Below are 17,339 nucleotides of genomic sequence, written 5' to 3' on the forward strand. Positions count from 1 at the left end.
ATGCAAAAGTTGGCGATAGGTAGAAAAGGTTGACTGCCCCTACTCTGCAGTATGACTCAAGGGACCTGAGTACTAACTATACTATACTGGTTATTTGGATTATCCCACCAAATACTCATTCCCCTGAACTCTGTGGATAGGAACTTACCACCAACACATCCATGCATCCCAACACCCTCCTGGCTTAAGCTCAATTAACATGTTCCCCATCTCTCTCTCTTTTTTAAAAAATTATGCTATATGAAGAAAACACACACAAACACACACACACACACACACACACACACACACACACACACACACACGCGCGCGCGCACATGCTGAGGGATGGATGCTAATGCAAAAAACGAATGTGCATACTTCGTAGAGGAGGCATTGAGTGGGTGACAGCAGATGAACCTATTATATGTCCTTCAAATTTACAAAAATTTGCACACCATTGTACTTGGTTAACTCACACACATGTGGCCTCTTTCATCTCCGTGAATGGTGATATCATATCAGGTGTGTAGTGAGTGGGGGGGGGGGGGGGGGGGGGGGGGGGGGTGTTTACAGAAGAGACTTATGGCAGAATGTGTGGAGGTGGAGGGTCTAACATAACCATCCCAGCTCATCAAACCATTTCTAACACAACCAGTTCCAGAAGCACAGCATGTTTTACATTTTTGGAGGTGATAACTTCGCTGCAGAAAGTCTTTGGTCACTATCAGACGTACACCAATTAATCTGTTAACAACACTTGTTTATTTGCCACAACTTTCAGGCACCAGAACACACCAGCTAGTTCTCCAACCGCTCTCCTTTTCACTCTCCTTCTAGCCTTTTGACAATGTGTATTTATACATCTTTTAACAATTACGTTCTTTGACATTGTTATGCAAAAACTGACATTACGGAGTTTTTGTGGAAATTAAAATGAATACAATGGTAATGTTTATTTACAAAATTAATGATCTTTTACAAATGTAATTTTGAAACATACATACAGTTAACAATTAAGTTCTTATTATTCAGTACAGAACATTCTCAAATATCTCTACATAATTTAATTAATTATGCAATTTTATGAAACAATTTTGAGCTGGTAATATTTCTACAACATCAAAATTACAATTGAAACATACAAAGTGACTTTTTACAACATTTGAAGGCTAAAATGTGGAATAACTATGTACAACCCAAAAGCTTTCAATCGTGCTACAAAAGATTAATGAATTGTTCTTCTAACATTATTTATGATACAAATTGTCTTTCTGAATCAGGTTATGTCTCCAGTTTAATCAAATCTTTTCTAGTTTTCATAATATGTGAATATTGCACCGAATTTCTCTATATATTGTTCCAAAAACATTAATTATGACTTTAATTACAGATTTTTAGTTGGTGCTTTCTGTAAGAATATATTGTCCTGACTTGCAAAGATACACAAATGTTAAGATTTTCCAAAATTAATGGTTTACACAGTAAGTTGCATTATGGTAAACAATGAATTTTAACAAATTGAATTATTATTACAAAACTGGATGAAAAAGGTTACTGACATTTATACACTATTAACACTGATTCCAGAACTTCTTCTTTCTCTTCAAAACATCCCAAAATTCATATCAAAGTGGTAATGACTTATCCTAACTTTACATCACTTTAGCTGACTAAGAACATACATTAATTGATGTGTGACACAGTTTAACATTTTCATTACAACTATTTCACAAAGTGTCTTTATACACTACCCACTTCTGTTTTAGTGTGTATCGCATACTACGAAACCTGCTGTGTTGGGTCCTCCACATGACCCAATATAACCTGTTTCATTACAGGGGGAGGGGGTAATTGCAAAGTAGGAATGTGAGAAGATGCTTTAGTGCTATCTATAAGAGAATATAGGGTTATGGCAAGGACAAGTTAATGGGCTGAGTTGCAGCATCGTGAAGCAGTGCTGAAAGAGAAAACAGAAGAGGAGAGAAGCACAAAAATGGGGAAAGGACTATGACCAGCTGGGTGTGAGTAGACACGTTGGAGGTTAGAGCGGGAGCAGGTTCTTCCCTGCAGAGGATAGGTGCTGCAGAAGGTTGTGGCCAAGGGGTTTAAGGGAACAAAAATATGGTGCAAGGAGAGATCCCCCAGTTCTGAAACTCTGGTGTTGGTTGGGTGAATTCAGATGGCTTGGACTGTAAAATAGTCAGTGAAGTAAATTACACTGTACGGTGTGATATACTTGGCAACTGGTGGGTCCAGCTGTCTCGAAGTCAGAGGTTGGGAGTGGCCATTGCTAAAGACAACCAGCTCGTTAGTGCTCATACCCACATAGACAGCTGCACAGTGGTTGCAGTGAAGTTGGTACACCACATGGCTGCTTTCACTGGTAACACTTCTTTGATGGCGTAAGGAATGCGTGTGACAAGAGTGGAGTACAACTGTGGTAAAAGAATGTGTGGGACAGATCTTGCATCTAGGTCTTTTGCAGGGATATAGCAGTAGGTTAAAGGGTTGGGAACAGGGATGGAATAGGAGGGATGGAATAGGGATGGTCAATGATACTGCACAGATTGTTTGAGTGGTGGAATACCATTTTCGAAGGAGTGGTGAGGATAATGGGGAGGAAATTATTCATTTCAGGGAATGACAAGAGCTAGTCAAATACCTGGCAGAGAGTGTGATTCTGTTGCTCCAGTCTTACGTGGTTCTGAGTCTGAAAGAGGGCACTCCTTTGTGGCTGGACAGTGGTTATGTGATGGACGGCAGGTGACTGGGGAGACAAGGCATGGGAGATCTTTTTCTGAAAAGGGGCCAGTGAACTCCTCGGCATATATGTAGAGAGGCTAATTGTCCAGCAGGTATGATGACCACAGTTTCGAGTTTGATGTGGAGTTACTGATGGAGTGATCGAAAAGGTGGGGTTTGACATAGAGGAAGGTTACTTGGTGGACTAAATAGGACAAACTGAAGCAAACTGGGGAGAAGCTTTTCAGGCCCTGGGGAATGTGGATAGTGTTTCCTCATCTTTGGTTCAGATCATGAAGATGACATGAATAAATTGGAACCAGGTGAGAGTTCTGGGATTGTGGGCAGCTAAGCATGATGTCTCTAGATGGCCCTGAGTTTGTTGGCATAGGATTGAGGTACAAGTGTGCCCATGGATGTACTGCAGATTTGTTTTTGGGTGCTGCCTTCAAAGGGCAAGTAATTGTGGGCGAGACTATAGTTGGTCATGGTAAGCAGGAGGAGCGTTGTAGGTTTGGAGTCAGATGGGCAATGAGAAAGGTAGTGCTCAGTGGCAGTAAGGTCCTGGCCATTTGGGAGGCTAGAGCAGCCGAAGGAGACATTGACATTTACTAGCCTGGTGTGACGTGGTAAAGGGACAGGAACTGTGGAAAGCTGGTAGGGAAACTGGTTGGTGTCTTGACTATAGGAGTGTATGTTATGGATAATAGGCTGAAGTGCTGATCCCCAAAAGCAGATATTCTCTCTGTGGCAGTGCACTATCCAGCCACAACACAGCATCCTGGGTGGTTGGTTTTATGGGCTTTAGGAAGCATGAGATGGTACGAGTGCAGGGAGTGATGAGGGTTCAGGAGGGATTTGGGAGGAGAGGGGGCAGAGAGAGAGAGAGAGAGAGAGAAAGAGACACATGGGAGAGGTTTTGGGAGGAATGCAAGGATTTGAGAAGAGACTGGAGATCCCGCTGTGGCTGGGGTTGTAAGTGGCCAAATCCAACAGCTGCCGGAGTCCGTCCTCCAGGTAATCCCTGCAGTTCAAAATCACAGTGGTGGAGCCTTTGTTGGCAGGTAGGATTGTACGGTGAGAATCAGTTTTTAGGTTGTGGATTGAATTTCTTTCTGTAGAATTTGGAGAATGATTTGAATCTAGAAAATGACACTTAGGTGAAGGAGTAAACTGAGTAATGCAATGTTCAGTATTGGTTTTGGGTTGAGTCTGAATGGTAGGGTTGCTGATAAACTGTTTCTGCCTTAGGGGCCATGATAAGGGGAGAAGGTCTTTAACAAGTCCAGCATCATTGAATTTGCGAGTGGGCCAAAAGGTGAGGCCTTTGGAAAGGACTGATAATTTAGTGAGACTGAGACTTTGAGATTACAGATTTACAACTGTGTTGCAAGTCTGTTTAGGCTTTGGATTCTGTAGGGCTTCAGGAGGTAGTTTCTGAGAATGTAGCATTGCTCTTATCCCTGTAAACGATGTAGATGCAAGACCTGTCGCATACATCCTATTACTACCTAATACTCCACTTCTGGCACAAGCATTTACAATCTCATTAAAGTGACCATGTGGCCTGCCAACTTAACTGCAACCACTATGGGGCAGTCTATGTGAGCATGGCCACTAAAATGCTCTCTATTTACATGAAAGGCCACAGCCAAACTGTGGCCAAGAGACAGCTGGATCCACTAGATGGTGAAGAGGACATATAACATGGTGTAGTTGTCTTCAACAACTGCTTCACAGCACATGCCATCTATATTCTGAATTGTGCACCTGGTAACTGTCCCAGCAACATATACTTTGTTCCTGTAACCTTCCTGGCATAGTTCTTAGAGTCTCTGTCCTCTATCTGTCTCTATTGACTTTCCCTGTTCCTGCTCCAGCCTCACACATCTTCTATCCTCTGAGTTCATCTGCGTAGTCCTTTCCGCATCCGTGCTTCTCTCCTTTCCCCCTTTTCCCCCTCCCCCACCCATATATCTGTAGATATTAGCAAACACTTCCTGGATTCGGGGAGGCAGGCAGTCCCTGCAGGGGTCATGTGTGGTAACGGGGGAAGGTAATGTAGCTGACCTCTACTACTAACATTGTCAAATCCAATAACCAATAATTAACTTAATTAAAAAGCATCATTTAATAATTTCCTTTCCCGTGGGTGCACATCTTGCACGATGTTGAAGAACGGCATATTTTATTTTAAGTACAAAATTTTTGCTGCATCATTTATTTATTTACTGGTAATGATACAAGTTACACGATTAGCTTGTTTTGACATTTTGCCATTATCAAATGTTTGTTTGAAGGTGATGATATAGGTATAATATTGTTCCTTACATCTATGTTAGTCTATGGCACCGTATGCTTACGTCTTAGCTTTTAAGACGTGGTCCACATGGTATCTTTGAATAAATGCCAGTTGTCTTTTTTTATGATATGAACATGTTATTTATATGTTTACTTTGTATTTGGGTGCCCTTGTAAAGCATTTTTGACAGCTTCAACTCCAGTGATGATACATGTTTACAATGAAAATTGTGGTTTGTGAAAAGTCAGTGGTTACATTTAATTTTTCAGAGATAGGATTTTTACAATTTTTTACATAAATTAGAAGTGATTTATTGGTTTGTGTGTCTTACAATGATTTACATATAAAACAAAGATGAGGTGACTTACCGAACAAAAGCGCTGGCAGGTCGATAGACACACAAACAAACACAAACATACACACAAAATTCAAGCTTTCGCAACAAACTGTTGCCTCATCAGGAAAGAGGGAAGGAGAGGGGAAGACGAAAGGAAGTGGGTTTTAAGGGAGAGGGTAAGGAGTCATTCCAATCCCGGTAGCGGAAAGACTTACCTTAGGGGGAAAAAAGGACAGGTATACACTCGCACACACGCACATATCCATCCACACATACAGACACAAGCAGACATATATGTCTGCTTGTGTCTGTATGTGTGGATGGATATGTGCGTGTGTGCGAGTGTATACCTGTCCTTTTTTCCCCCTAAGTAAGACATATATGTCTGCTTGTGTCTGTATGTGTGGATGGATATGTGCGTGTGTGCGAGTGTATACCTGTCCTTTTTTCCCCCTAAGGTAAGTCTTTCCGCTCCCGGGATTGGAATGACTCCTTACCCTCTCCCTTAAAACCCACTTCCTTTCGTCTTCCCCTCTCCTTCCCTCTTTCCTGATGAGGCAACAGTTTGTTGCGAAAGCTTGAATTTTGTGTGTATGTTTGTGTTTGTTTGTGTGTCTATCGACCTGCCAGCGCTTTTGTTCGGTAAGTCACCTCATCTTTGTTTTATATATAATTTTTCCCACGTGGAATGTTTCCTTCTATTATATTGATTACAATGATTTACCCTTTTTTATGATGTCAATAAAAAATTTTAGGCATTTTTTGTGTTTAAAATCTGTTTGTTGGTTGAATATGTCTTCTGGGTATTTTTCTGTACGAGTGTAAATTTCCATTTCCTCAAAAATTTTCATTGTATGTCCTTTAAGTACTTTGTGAAGGATTTTCAGGGAATTTTCAATATTTTCTGCTCTATGTTCTTGGCTTTTTAAGTGCAAGTAAAATGTAGATTGGTGGCTTTTGCGGTTTTGTGTGTGTTTTTTACATCTGATTCTGAAATTCTTGCCTGTTTGTTCAACATAATATTAACTACAATCATTGGAGGAAATCTTGTAGAAGTCTGGGTTTGGAAAAGTGGAGCTATTATTTTCAGTTAATGATATTTTGACTTTCAAGTTGCCGGCCGGTGTGGCCGTGCGGTTCTATGCGCTTCAGTCTGGAACCGCGTGACCGCTACGGCCGCAGGTTCGAATCCGGCCTCGGGCATGGATGTGTTTGATGTCCTTAGGTTAGTTAGGTTTAAGTAGTTCTAAGTTCTAGGGGACTGATGACCTCAGATGTTAAGTCCCATAGTGCTATGAGCCATTTGACTTTCAAGTTGTTATTCAGATGAAATGTTAATTTTATGTTTGTTTTCTTAAACAAGTTGTTCATCTTCTCCATTATTTGCCCTATTTATGATGATGTAACCTAGGTAGGTTTATTTGTAATATTTCCTTCTCTTTTTAATATTATTTCTTTACATATGCCATTTGTTTTTGATTTTGTAAACTGTTCCTGTAATTTTAGCTGTATTTCCTAAGTATTTCTAATTCATAATCTCTAAATAGTGTATCACTGAGATTTTTTCAAGTGTGTGAAAAATTGGCATGGTGATGTGATTTTGGATTGAGGTTCATGGTTGTTAATTTACTTTGCACTTCTACATCTACATCTACATTTATACTCCGCAAGCCACCCAACGGTGTGTGGCGGAGGGCACTTTACGTGCCACTGTCATTACCTCCCTTTCCTGTTCCAGTCGCGTATGGTTCGTGGGAAGAACGACTGTCTGAAAGCCTCCATGCGCGCTCTAATCTCTCTAATTTTACATTCGTGATCTCCTCGGGAGGTGTAAGTAGGGGGAAGCAATATATTCGATACCTCATCCAGAAACACACCCTCTCGAAACCTGGCAAGCAAGCTACACCGCGATGCAGAGTGCCTCTCGTGCAGAGTCTGCCACTTGAGTTTATTAAACATATCCGTACGCTATCACGGTTACCAAATAACCCTGTGACGAAACGTGCCGCTCTTCTTTGGATCTTCTCTATCTCCTCCGTCAGACCGATCTGGTACGGATCCCACACTGATGAGCAATACTCAAGTATAGGTCGAACGAGTGTTTTGCAAGCCACCTCCTTTGTTGATGGACTACATTTTCTAAGCACTCTCCCAATGAATCTCAACCTGGTACCCGCCTTACCAACAATTAATTTTATATGATCATTCCACTTCAAATCATTCCGCACGCATACTCCCAGATATTTTACAGAAGTAACTGCTACCAGTGTTTGTTCCGCTATCATATAATCATACAATAAAGGATCCTTCTTTCTATGTATTCGCAATACATTACATTTGTCTATGTTAAGGGTCAGTTGCCACTCCCTGCACCAAGTGCCGATCCGCTGCAGATCTTCCTGCATTTCGCTACAATTTTCTAATGCTGCAACTTCTCTGTATACTACAGCATCATCCGCGAAAAGCCAGATGGCAGCATAAGAGGAATTCACACAGCCATGAAATAAAACCCACCCACCTCCCCAGGGGTCGTAACCCTTGCAACCCACAGAAGAGAAAGATGCTTCAGTAGCTGATAAGAAATTTTTTTTAGGAAAAGGATCTTTATTAAGAATGATAATATACAGTAATGTCACCTTGTACTTTAATATAATTTGCTAACACACCATCAATCTTGGCCCAAACATTAATTCTTTCATTAGCATTAACACGTCTCCTGTTTCTTGTATATAATGAAAATGGTTTATCAGTATGTACAACGCCTATACCATAATTCATATCACCTTGTACACCAATAGAAAAGGTACGATAGGAGATAATGTTTCTGTCATAGTACGATTCCAATCCTTGTAATGGCTTATCACTACCTCTTACTATAGCAAGTGTTAACCATGAATTACCACGAACAAGTTCTGTCGTAATACATGAAAAGTTACTCTTGCATCCAACAAATGTAATAGGGCCAGTGAGTAGCTCTTCTTGAGAAACATTATTAGGAACAAAACTAAAAGTGTCCACTGTCTTGTACACTGGAAGTCTGCTCCTCCTCATGTATGTTCTGCGGCGGTACGGCACACGCCTTACACGCAAGTGTTAACCATGAATTACCAGGAACAAGTTCTGTCGTAGTACATGAAAAGTTAATCTTGCATCCAACAAATGTAATAGGGCCAGTGAGTAGCTCTTCTTGAGAAACATTCTGTGTGAATTCCTCTTATGCTGCTGTGTAAGGCGTGTGACCTTGAAGCGGACTTAGCCGCTGAGCGAGGCAGCCACGCAACACGGTGCCTAGTATTACTAGCACCATGTTGCTGGAAAATCAAGATTGTGCAACACTTATAAGGCGCGCTGGCGCTGTGCGCGCTGGTGGGGGGCAGGAAGTACATCCTGTTCTGAGGCAGCAGCAGGCTCATTCGACTCGAGGCACATGGCATGGCCTGTGCACTGGGAGTCTGCTCCTCCTCATGTATGTTCTGCTGCGGAACGGCATGGCTATGTGCTCCGTGCGGCTGCCTCAAGTCGAATGAGCCTGCTGCTGCCTCAGAACAGGATGTACTTCCTGCCCCCCCACTAGCGCGCACAACCCCAGCGCGCCTTATCAGGGCCTGCTGCTGCCTCAGAACAGGATGTACTTCCTGCTCCCCACCAGCGCGCACAGCACCAGCGCGCCTTATCAGTGTTGCGCAATCTTGATTTTCCAGCAACACGGTGCTAGTAATACTAGGCACCGTGTTGCACGGCTGCCTTGCTCAGCGGCTAAGTCCGCTTCAAGGTCACACGCCTTACACAGCAGCATAAGAGGAATTCACACAGCCATGAAGGCAGCCGAGCAACACGGTGCCCTATTACATTTGTACAAGACAGTGGACACTTTTAGTTTTGTTCCTAATAATGTTTCTCAAGAAGAGCTACTCACTGGCCCTATTACATTTGTTGGATGCAAGAATAACTTTTCATGTACAACGACAGAACTTGTTCCTGGTAATTCATGGTTATTTCATGGCTGTGTGAATTCCTCTTATGCTGCTGTGTAAGGCGTGTGACCTTGAAGCGGACTTAGCCGCTGAGCGAGGCAGCCGCGCAACACGGTGCCTAGTATTACTAGCACCGTGTTGCTGGAAAATCAAGATTGCGCAACACTGGTAAGGCGCGCTGGCGCTGTGCGCGCTGGTGGGGGGCAGGAAGTACATCCTGTTCTGAGGCAGCAGCAGACTCATTCGACTCAAGGCAGCCGCACGGAGCACACAGCCATGCCGTACCGCCGCAGAACATACATGAGGAGGAGCAGACTTCCAGTGTACAAGACAGTGGACACTTTTAGTTTTGTTCCTAATAATGTTTCTCAAGAATGGTTTATCAGTATGTACAACGCCTGTACCGTAATTCCTATCACCTTGTACACCAATAGAAAAGGCACGATAGGAGATAATGTCTCTGTCATAGTACGATTCCAATCCTTGTAATGGCATATCACTACCTCTTACTATAGCAAGTGTTAACCATGAATTACCAGGAACAAGTTCTGTCGTAGTACAAGTCCATCCACACATATACAGACACAAGCAGACATATTTAAAGACAAAGAGTTTGGGCCCAAACTCTTTGTCTTTAAATATGTCTGCTTGTGTCTGTATATGTGTGTGTATGCGAGTGTATACCCGTCCTTTTTTCCCCCTAAGGTAAGTCTTTCCGCTCCCGGGATTGGAATGACTCCTTACCCTCTCCCTTAAAACCCACTTCCTTTCGTCTTTCCCTCTCCTTCCCTCTTTCCTGATGAGGCAACAGTTTGTTGCGAAAGCTTGAATTTTGTGTGTATGTATGTGTCTGTTTGTGTTTCTATCGACCTGCCAGCCCTTTCGTATGGTAAGTCACATCATCTTTGTTTTTAAATATACAACATTAATGTAATAGACATGAACCCCAAACTGATATCACATCATAATTCCAATTTTTCACATACATAACATTGAAATGAGAAGTAAAAACATAAATAAACCTACTTATGTTACAATACCATACGTAGGGCAAGTATCAGAAAAGATGAACAACTTGATTAAAAAAACAAACATGAAATTAAACAATGAAAACTCCAGATAGTAATATCAACAATGTAGGAATGGTTTTTTATGATTTACAGTACACGTATTTTGAATGATTTTTTTTTCTGTGTTTTTAGCATCCACGCTAATGCAAAGCCACTCAGTTTGTTTGCTGGGTATTCACTGCGTGCCTGCCAGTTCAAATATTTATCTACATTTAAACCCAAAAATTTGATTGAGTCAACGTCTTTTATGTCTTGGTTGTTTTGAACAATCTTAATCTCCTCACATTTTGACTGTTTGGTTTTGAAGTGCATCATGCGAGTCTTAGACATATTCAGATTAAACCCATTTAGCTAAAACCAAGTTTCTAAGGTACTGAGGGTATTGATCACAGATTTCGGAATTTTTCCCAAATCCTGATCTTCAACTAAGACAAAAGTATCATCTACGAACAGAACTGATGGGAAGCTGATATTTAATGGTAAGTCATTAACATAGAAGAGAAATAGGACTGGGCCTAATACGGAGGCTTGTAGAACACCCTGATATATAAATTTTTTCCCCTAGTCAGAAAAATAATGTGTAATTTAAAGAGATGCTAACTCTGTACTTCCTGTTTGATAAGAAGGATTTAAGCCATTTTAGGGTACTGCTGCTAATGCCATAGTTTCCAAGTTTGTAAATAAGCAGCACCTTTGTGGTTTACAGAATCAAACACCTTTGTGAGGTCGCAGAAAATTCCTGCATCTTATGTCTCTTATCTAATGATGTACTGATTTTCTTAATGAAATTGTTCACTGCATCTGTGATGTTTTCTCCTGCTGAAAACCAAATTTATTGATTAGTATACCAGAATATTTTGCAATGAAGTCTTGGATTTTGGCAACGGCAAGTTTTACAAATATTTTAGATATGACTGGGAGAATTGAGAGAGGACAATAATTTCCCATGCTCTCTCATGATCCCTTCTTGAAGAGTGGTTTAACTTCAGCATATTTCAGAACCTCTGGGAAACAGCCCTCTTCGAAACATAGATTCATTTTTTGAGTTAGTGGGTTTGCAATTTTATTGTGTATAGCTTAAATAACTTTGTTGGGTATTCCACCCCAACCGGTAGAAATTCCATTATAGACATGTAGCATTGCTGGAGTCAAAGCCGCCAAAAAAGCTGTCAAAAATAACTTTACAAGATCATGCTAATAAAAAGTAAATATAAAAATAACACTATCATATCATAACAAAAAGACAATAGACATTTACCATTCAAGATGTCGTATGGACCACGTCATACAAACTGAGACATAAGCATAAGGTGCCATATGTATTCATAGACTAACATAGACATAAGGAACAATGTTATATAAGGTAATGTCATCTTCACATACACACTTGATAGCAGTAGAACACAGAAATGAGCTCATCGTGTACCTTGTATCACTATGAGTAAATAAATAAATAGTGCAGCAAAAACATGTACTTAAAATAAAATATGTCATTTAATTCCTTGCAGTTCTGCCCTTGGACTTGATAATCACCTGGATCTGGTTAGGGATTGAGTCTACAAGGCTGTGCGGGTATGCCACATCCATGTTAACCGATTCACTGAGGATTTGATTGTGCAGTTCCACCAAGATGCAGAGGCGCTGATGGCGGCATTTTACCCGCTGTTCCAACATGCTCCACAGATTTTCTGTGTAGTTCAAATCAGGTGATTTGGGCATGCCAGTCGAGATGTAACAGAATGTGGAGGTGTTAAGAAAACCAGCCACATATTCTTCCAGCCTGACGATCTTTGCTGGTGTCAGCTTTATGTGCCTTTGAGGTGACCTACTCCAAATGTTCGTTGCATCTGGTTCCCATCCCAATATTCTCCCACTACACATTGGGATGGACCTTCACTCACTGCCCACAACAATTCCTGGTGTCTTTGGAAGCAATTTTGATTCACAAACTGTGAAATGCGTCTTTGGTGTCTCAGTCAGGATCTTTTTTTGGTGACAATTCCAATGTCGTTTTTCTGGGCCACCATTGCTTGTAGACGTGTTGAACACTCGCGATGAAATACCAACAAATCCAGCAAATTCAGACCCTGTATGGCCGTTATCATGGGCAAATATGATTGCCCCTTTTTGCCTCTCTGTCATGTCCCGTGTTTATGCACAGTGTCCACTTGAAATATAAAATGTCTCACTGACTGCTATTGCTGTATGCTCACATAGAGGCAGTGTTTGAGCAGTTGAGCACATGACTCCAGCATTGCACCATCTGTAAAGGCTTAATGATTCATTTGTGTACACACAGAGGTGACTGATTGTTTGGTTGGGGTGTGTGTGTGTGTGTGTGTGTGTGTGTGTGTGTGTGTGTGTGTGTTTGTTAGAGGTCCATGAAGATTTTGACACTAGTGATGTTCCCAGACACTGTTCAGACTGCCTGTGATGGCTGTTGAGTTAGAGATGTTGCCGATTACCTGTATATCTCATTTTGTGGTTAAAAATGAATTGAAACTTCCTGGCAGATTGAAACTGTGTGCCGGACCGAGACTCGAACTCAGGACCTTTGCCTTTCGCGGGCAAGCGCTTTACCAACTGAGCTACCCAAGCATGACTCACGCCCTGTCCTCACAGCTTTAATTCTGCTAGTACCTAGTCTCTTACCTTCCAAACTTCACAGAAGCTCTCCTGCGAGCACTTGCCCGTGAAAGGCAAAGGTCCCAGATTCGAGTCTCGGTCTGGCACACAGTTTTAATCTGCCAGGAAGTTTCATATCAGTACACACTCAGCTGTAGAGTGAAAATTTCACTCTAGGAAGATGAATTGTTTGGCACACAAGACATCGACAGACGCTCTAGAAGAGCTAGTTGCCCATCAGGCTAAAGGTGTAGGCATTACTTGTGATTTTGACTTGGTAACAGGCAGTGTGGATTGTGGCATTCATCCTGCTAGCTTTTATAGAGCCTGTGGTGTTGCCACTCGATGCTTATGGATTTCTGAGTATTTGATACAATCATTAGCATGCAGATGACTGTTGCACATTAGTGTAAACAGAAAACATTTGCAGCAACATCTCCAAAACAATGTTCATCGCATGGCAGTTTGAACACTGAATCTGAACATCACTAGTGTCAAAACCCTCAAGGACCCCTAGCAGGGAAAAGGCGCACGTATGACACTTTCATCACATACAAAAGTGTTTCTTTTTATTTGCTCTAAACACAGGTTTTGCACTGTGTGTGTGTGTGTGTGTGTGTGTGTGTGTGTGTGTGTGTGTGTGTGTGTTGGGGGGGGGGGGCATACATGTGTAATTCTTAATTGCACTAGTCATCTCTCTCTTCCCCTTAATCTATCCATAATTTTGAGTCTGTCCTCATCATCTCTAAATTGAAGCTGGTACAGTGCTTAACAATGTATCACCTCTGACCTACACTCTCTTACATCACCCCTTTCATCTTGCCCACTCTCTTTCTCACTACGGGAATGCTTCATCATCCTGCAGTCTGAGTGAGAGCATTCCTTATTTTTTCACCTTCTCCAGCATATCCTTTACCCCTCTCCAACAATGAAACTATTAGTTCTGCAAGCTAGGTAATGAGTCCCTTTTATATGTATCTGTCAACTGTACTATGTCTGCTGAAGGTAAGTACTTGACAGCAATAGTGTGTCATAATTTATTAATGTATTACTAATTGGCACATGACTACATTTATATAAGGATAGAATAAAATTTTACTTTAATGTTGCTTTTATAGGAAGATGAGGAACGGCAGCTTCTCCAGTTTCATTACACGGAATGGCACAGTCATACTTGTCCTTTTTCCAATGCCATCCTGGAATTCCGACGGAGAGTTCGTGCTGTAGTAGGACCACATCAACAGATGAAGAATGGTCCTATTGTTGTACATTGCAAGTAAGCACTTTTTTTTCCAGTTTAAGTTAACTGTTTAGTTTCACATCTAACAGTATAGTCTCACCCAAAATCACCTTTTTATTTTTTCCTGAAATTAAGAAAGAATAATATTTGTTAATCAAATTCAGTAGGAATTATTAAAATGTCTTCAGACTACTAGCAATACCAAGTAGTTAAACATATCAGATTACACAGGCCAATGATGTGAAAACTTTTTTGCTGAAAATACCTTATTATTATGTTTTTTTACGGTGGGAAATCCAATTATGATACTTAAAAAACTGTATCACCCACCATTTCTTCACATTTCACAGTTAAATTTACTAAATTAAGCGATTATTTAAACAATTTAACAGCTTTTATGTAGTTAAAATAATTTAAAAAGTAAGTGTAATGGATGTAGATAACACTGGTAGTATTTCTGAAAAACATTTTCTGGCAAAAAAAGGTCAATTCTGTTTTTGTGTTAACAGATGGTGTTTTGTTTACTGTCAACCTACCCTCACTTCCCCATTTCCTGTACATGTGCTCAGTACAATGTCTAATAGTGGTTGTAAAAGCTCTGCTGACAATTTTTGTTATATTTGTGGTGAATTTGTGATTAAAAAACACCAAAGAAACATTACAGCCTTTCTGAAAAAGGTTTATCTATCATAGTTTGGATCTAAACTTGGTAATCAAGATAAATCTTGGGTGCTGCATAAAGTATGTTATGTATGTGTTGAAGATCTAAGAAAATGGTCCAAAAAGGAAAAAAAATCCTTTTGATTTGCTGTTCCTGTGATATGGAGGGAGCCAAGAAATCATTCGATGGTTGCTACTTTTTGCAGTGTTGACATTACTGGTCATAATTCAAAAAACAAGAAGGTAATAACCTACCCTAACCTACCGTCTGCCATCCTTTCAGCAGGGCATGGTGTAGATTTGCTGGTTTGTGACCCACCAGATGACCTAAGTATCTCTGCCAAAAGTTTCCACACCTTTCAGAAGCTAAACTAAAACAAGGCATCTTTGTTGGACCTGATATTAGAAAATTGATGTTCGATGTTAACTTTGAATCCACAATGACCTTAAATGAGAAAGAAGCATGGGCATCATTCAAGCAAGTCGTTACAAAGTTCTTAGGACATGAAAAAGACCCAGAATATCTATTATAGCTACAATGTTAAAGAAGTTTAAAACTTTAGGATGTTTAATGAGCCTGAAAGTTCAATTATTGAACAGTCACCTTGATTACTTCCCAGACAATATGGGAGATGTTAGTGAGGAGCAAGGAGAGTGTTTTTGTGAGGACATTATAGTGATGGAAAAACGCTACCAATGCTACTGGAACACCATCATCACGAGGGACTACTGTTGGTCACTTTACCGAGAAGTTCAGCAAGCGACTCATCATAGAAAAAGCTAAACAAGAAGCTTCAGTAAAAAAAGAGAAAGAAAATACAAACCAATTCCAGCTGACAAGTGAAACCTCTATTAACACACATCATTGTTTTAAGTAGCTTACTGTAAATACAAACCATGCTTATGTTGTAAGAAAGTGTTTCATTAATTTCCCTGTTTACCGTATAGCATAGGATTTTTATACTATGTAATAAAAAGTATATTGCTTGAAAGCTATGGATTATACAAAAAAACTAAGGCTAAATTTGGATTCAGCTCATAAAAATCTTCGAAGATCAGCTGTCAAAGTAAAAAAAGATTTTCAAAAAAAAATTTTTTTTTGGTCTGTGTTATTATCCAAGATGTTTGCTGCTATTTTCAGTACTTGCCCAGTGGCTACAAAAGAATTTCCTAATGTCATTTAGCAGCATAACAAGGTAATCTCGGTTGTTTCAATTTAAGTAGCTTCTTTTCTTGCACTACCCCAGAATCCATGTATTTCTGCAACAATAAAAGTGCTAACGTCACCTATTTCCATTCCAAAATTACTTTGTTGTGCACAACGTCTGGCTAACTCGACTGTCACACATTATTGATATTTAGCATAAACTGCTCCTTCTTAACCATATATGTTCTTCCATGTGAGATTGGAAAGTCATGTGTGTAAAACAAACAGTGGAATTATTTTAAGTGCCACTGACACTATAGTTGAGGTATTGAGTGGTTGACATGCACATAAACACAAATGAAATGATTTCCTTCCTCATAGCTAGCAAACTAAAAACAAAACACACACAAACAAACATGGCTATGCTGTCCTGGCTTGGCAGTCTGACAGGTTAGTAGTCTTATCATAATAACAACTCTGCTTTAATGTCTGCACAGCCTTTTACATCAACTTTACCACTAGGGTTAGGCATAGAACTTTCCTCTTCTCTGCTTCTCTCCTTTCTTCTCCTCCCAGCACAGCCTCTCGATGCTGCACCTGGCAGCACACAATCCTGCCTGTGTACTTTTGCAGATGACACTACACCATTTCCATCCACATCTACCGTGCTCGCCCTCCCAAATCTTCCACGCATCTCCCCACACCAAATTGGGTGAGGCATGAGAGTAGTTTGGCAGCTTTTTTTTATGCACCCACAACAGCAATTTGCTATTTGAAAGAACACTCTTCTATAATGTCTGCTCAAAAATCTACCATAGTTTTTCCCTTTGTAAATGACAGTTGATAGACTGCTACTTGTTTTCCTATGATAACTTTCCCCTACAAACACATTACATGTACAGTTATATCATTGAGCCCTACAGTGTGTTTCAGCTCCTATGAGACTTAAGCAAAATTGTAACAAGATGAGTAAGACGCAATACATGAAAATGAATCTCAGTCTTTCAAGAAAAAGGTACATTAATTTTATGTAAATGTCTATGTAGAAGAAAAGTAAAGTGTGTGAATGTAGTTGAATGAAAATGGATGGTGGAAAATCACTTGAAACATCAATCAATAACGAATGCCAAGAATTTACTCTCCACCCTTATTAAATATCTCATTTGTATTAGCTTTTTGCATAAAGCTTTTATCCCTTTTGCCAGGGCTTTGACTACTTAGCCTTTTGGCTAAGGGACGTTCTACCCACAGCCCTTCTTA

General features: G+C 40.4%; 1 protein-coding gene across 1 annotated transcript in view; it reads left to right on the plus strand.

Moving 5' to 3' along the window:
• Positions 1-17,339, plus strand: part of LOC124615859 (receptor-type tyrosine-protein phosphatase kappa) — a 722,136-nt gene that overhangs the window by 499,092 nt on the left and 205,705 nt on the right. The window contains exon 6 of the mRNA XM_047144018.1: positions 14,151-14,308. Within this exon, the coding sequence (XP_046999974.1) occupies positions 14,151-14,308 (158 nt within the window). The remainder of the gene's footprint in view (positions 1-14,150; positions 14,309-17,339) is intronic.

This window comes from Schistocerca americana, chromosome 5 (genome assembly GCF_021461395.2).
Source record: "Schistocerca americana isolate TAMUIC-IGC-003095 chromosome 5, iqSchAmer2.1, whole genome shotgun sequence".
Taxonomy (NCBI): domain Eukaryota; kingdom Metazoa; phylum Arthropoda; class Insecta; order Orthoptera; family Acrididae; genus Schistocerca; species Schistocerca americana.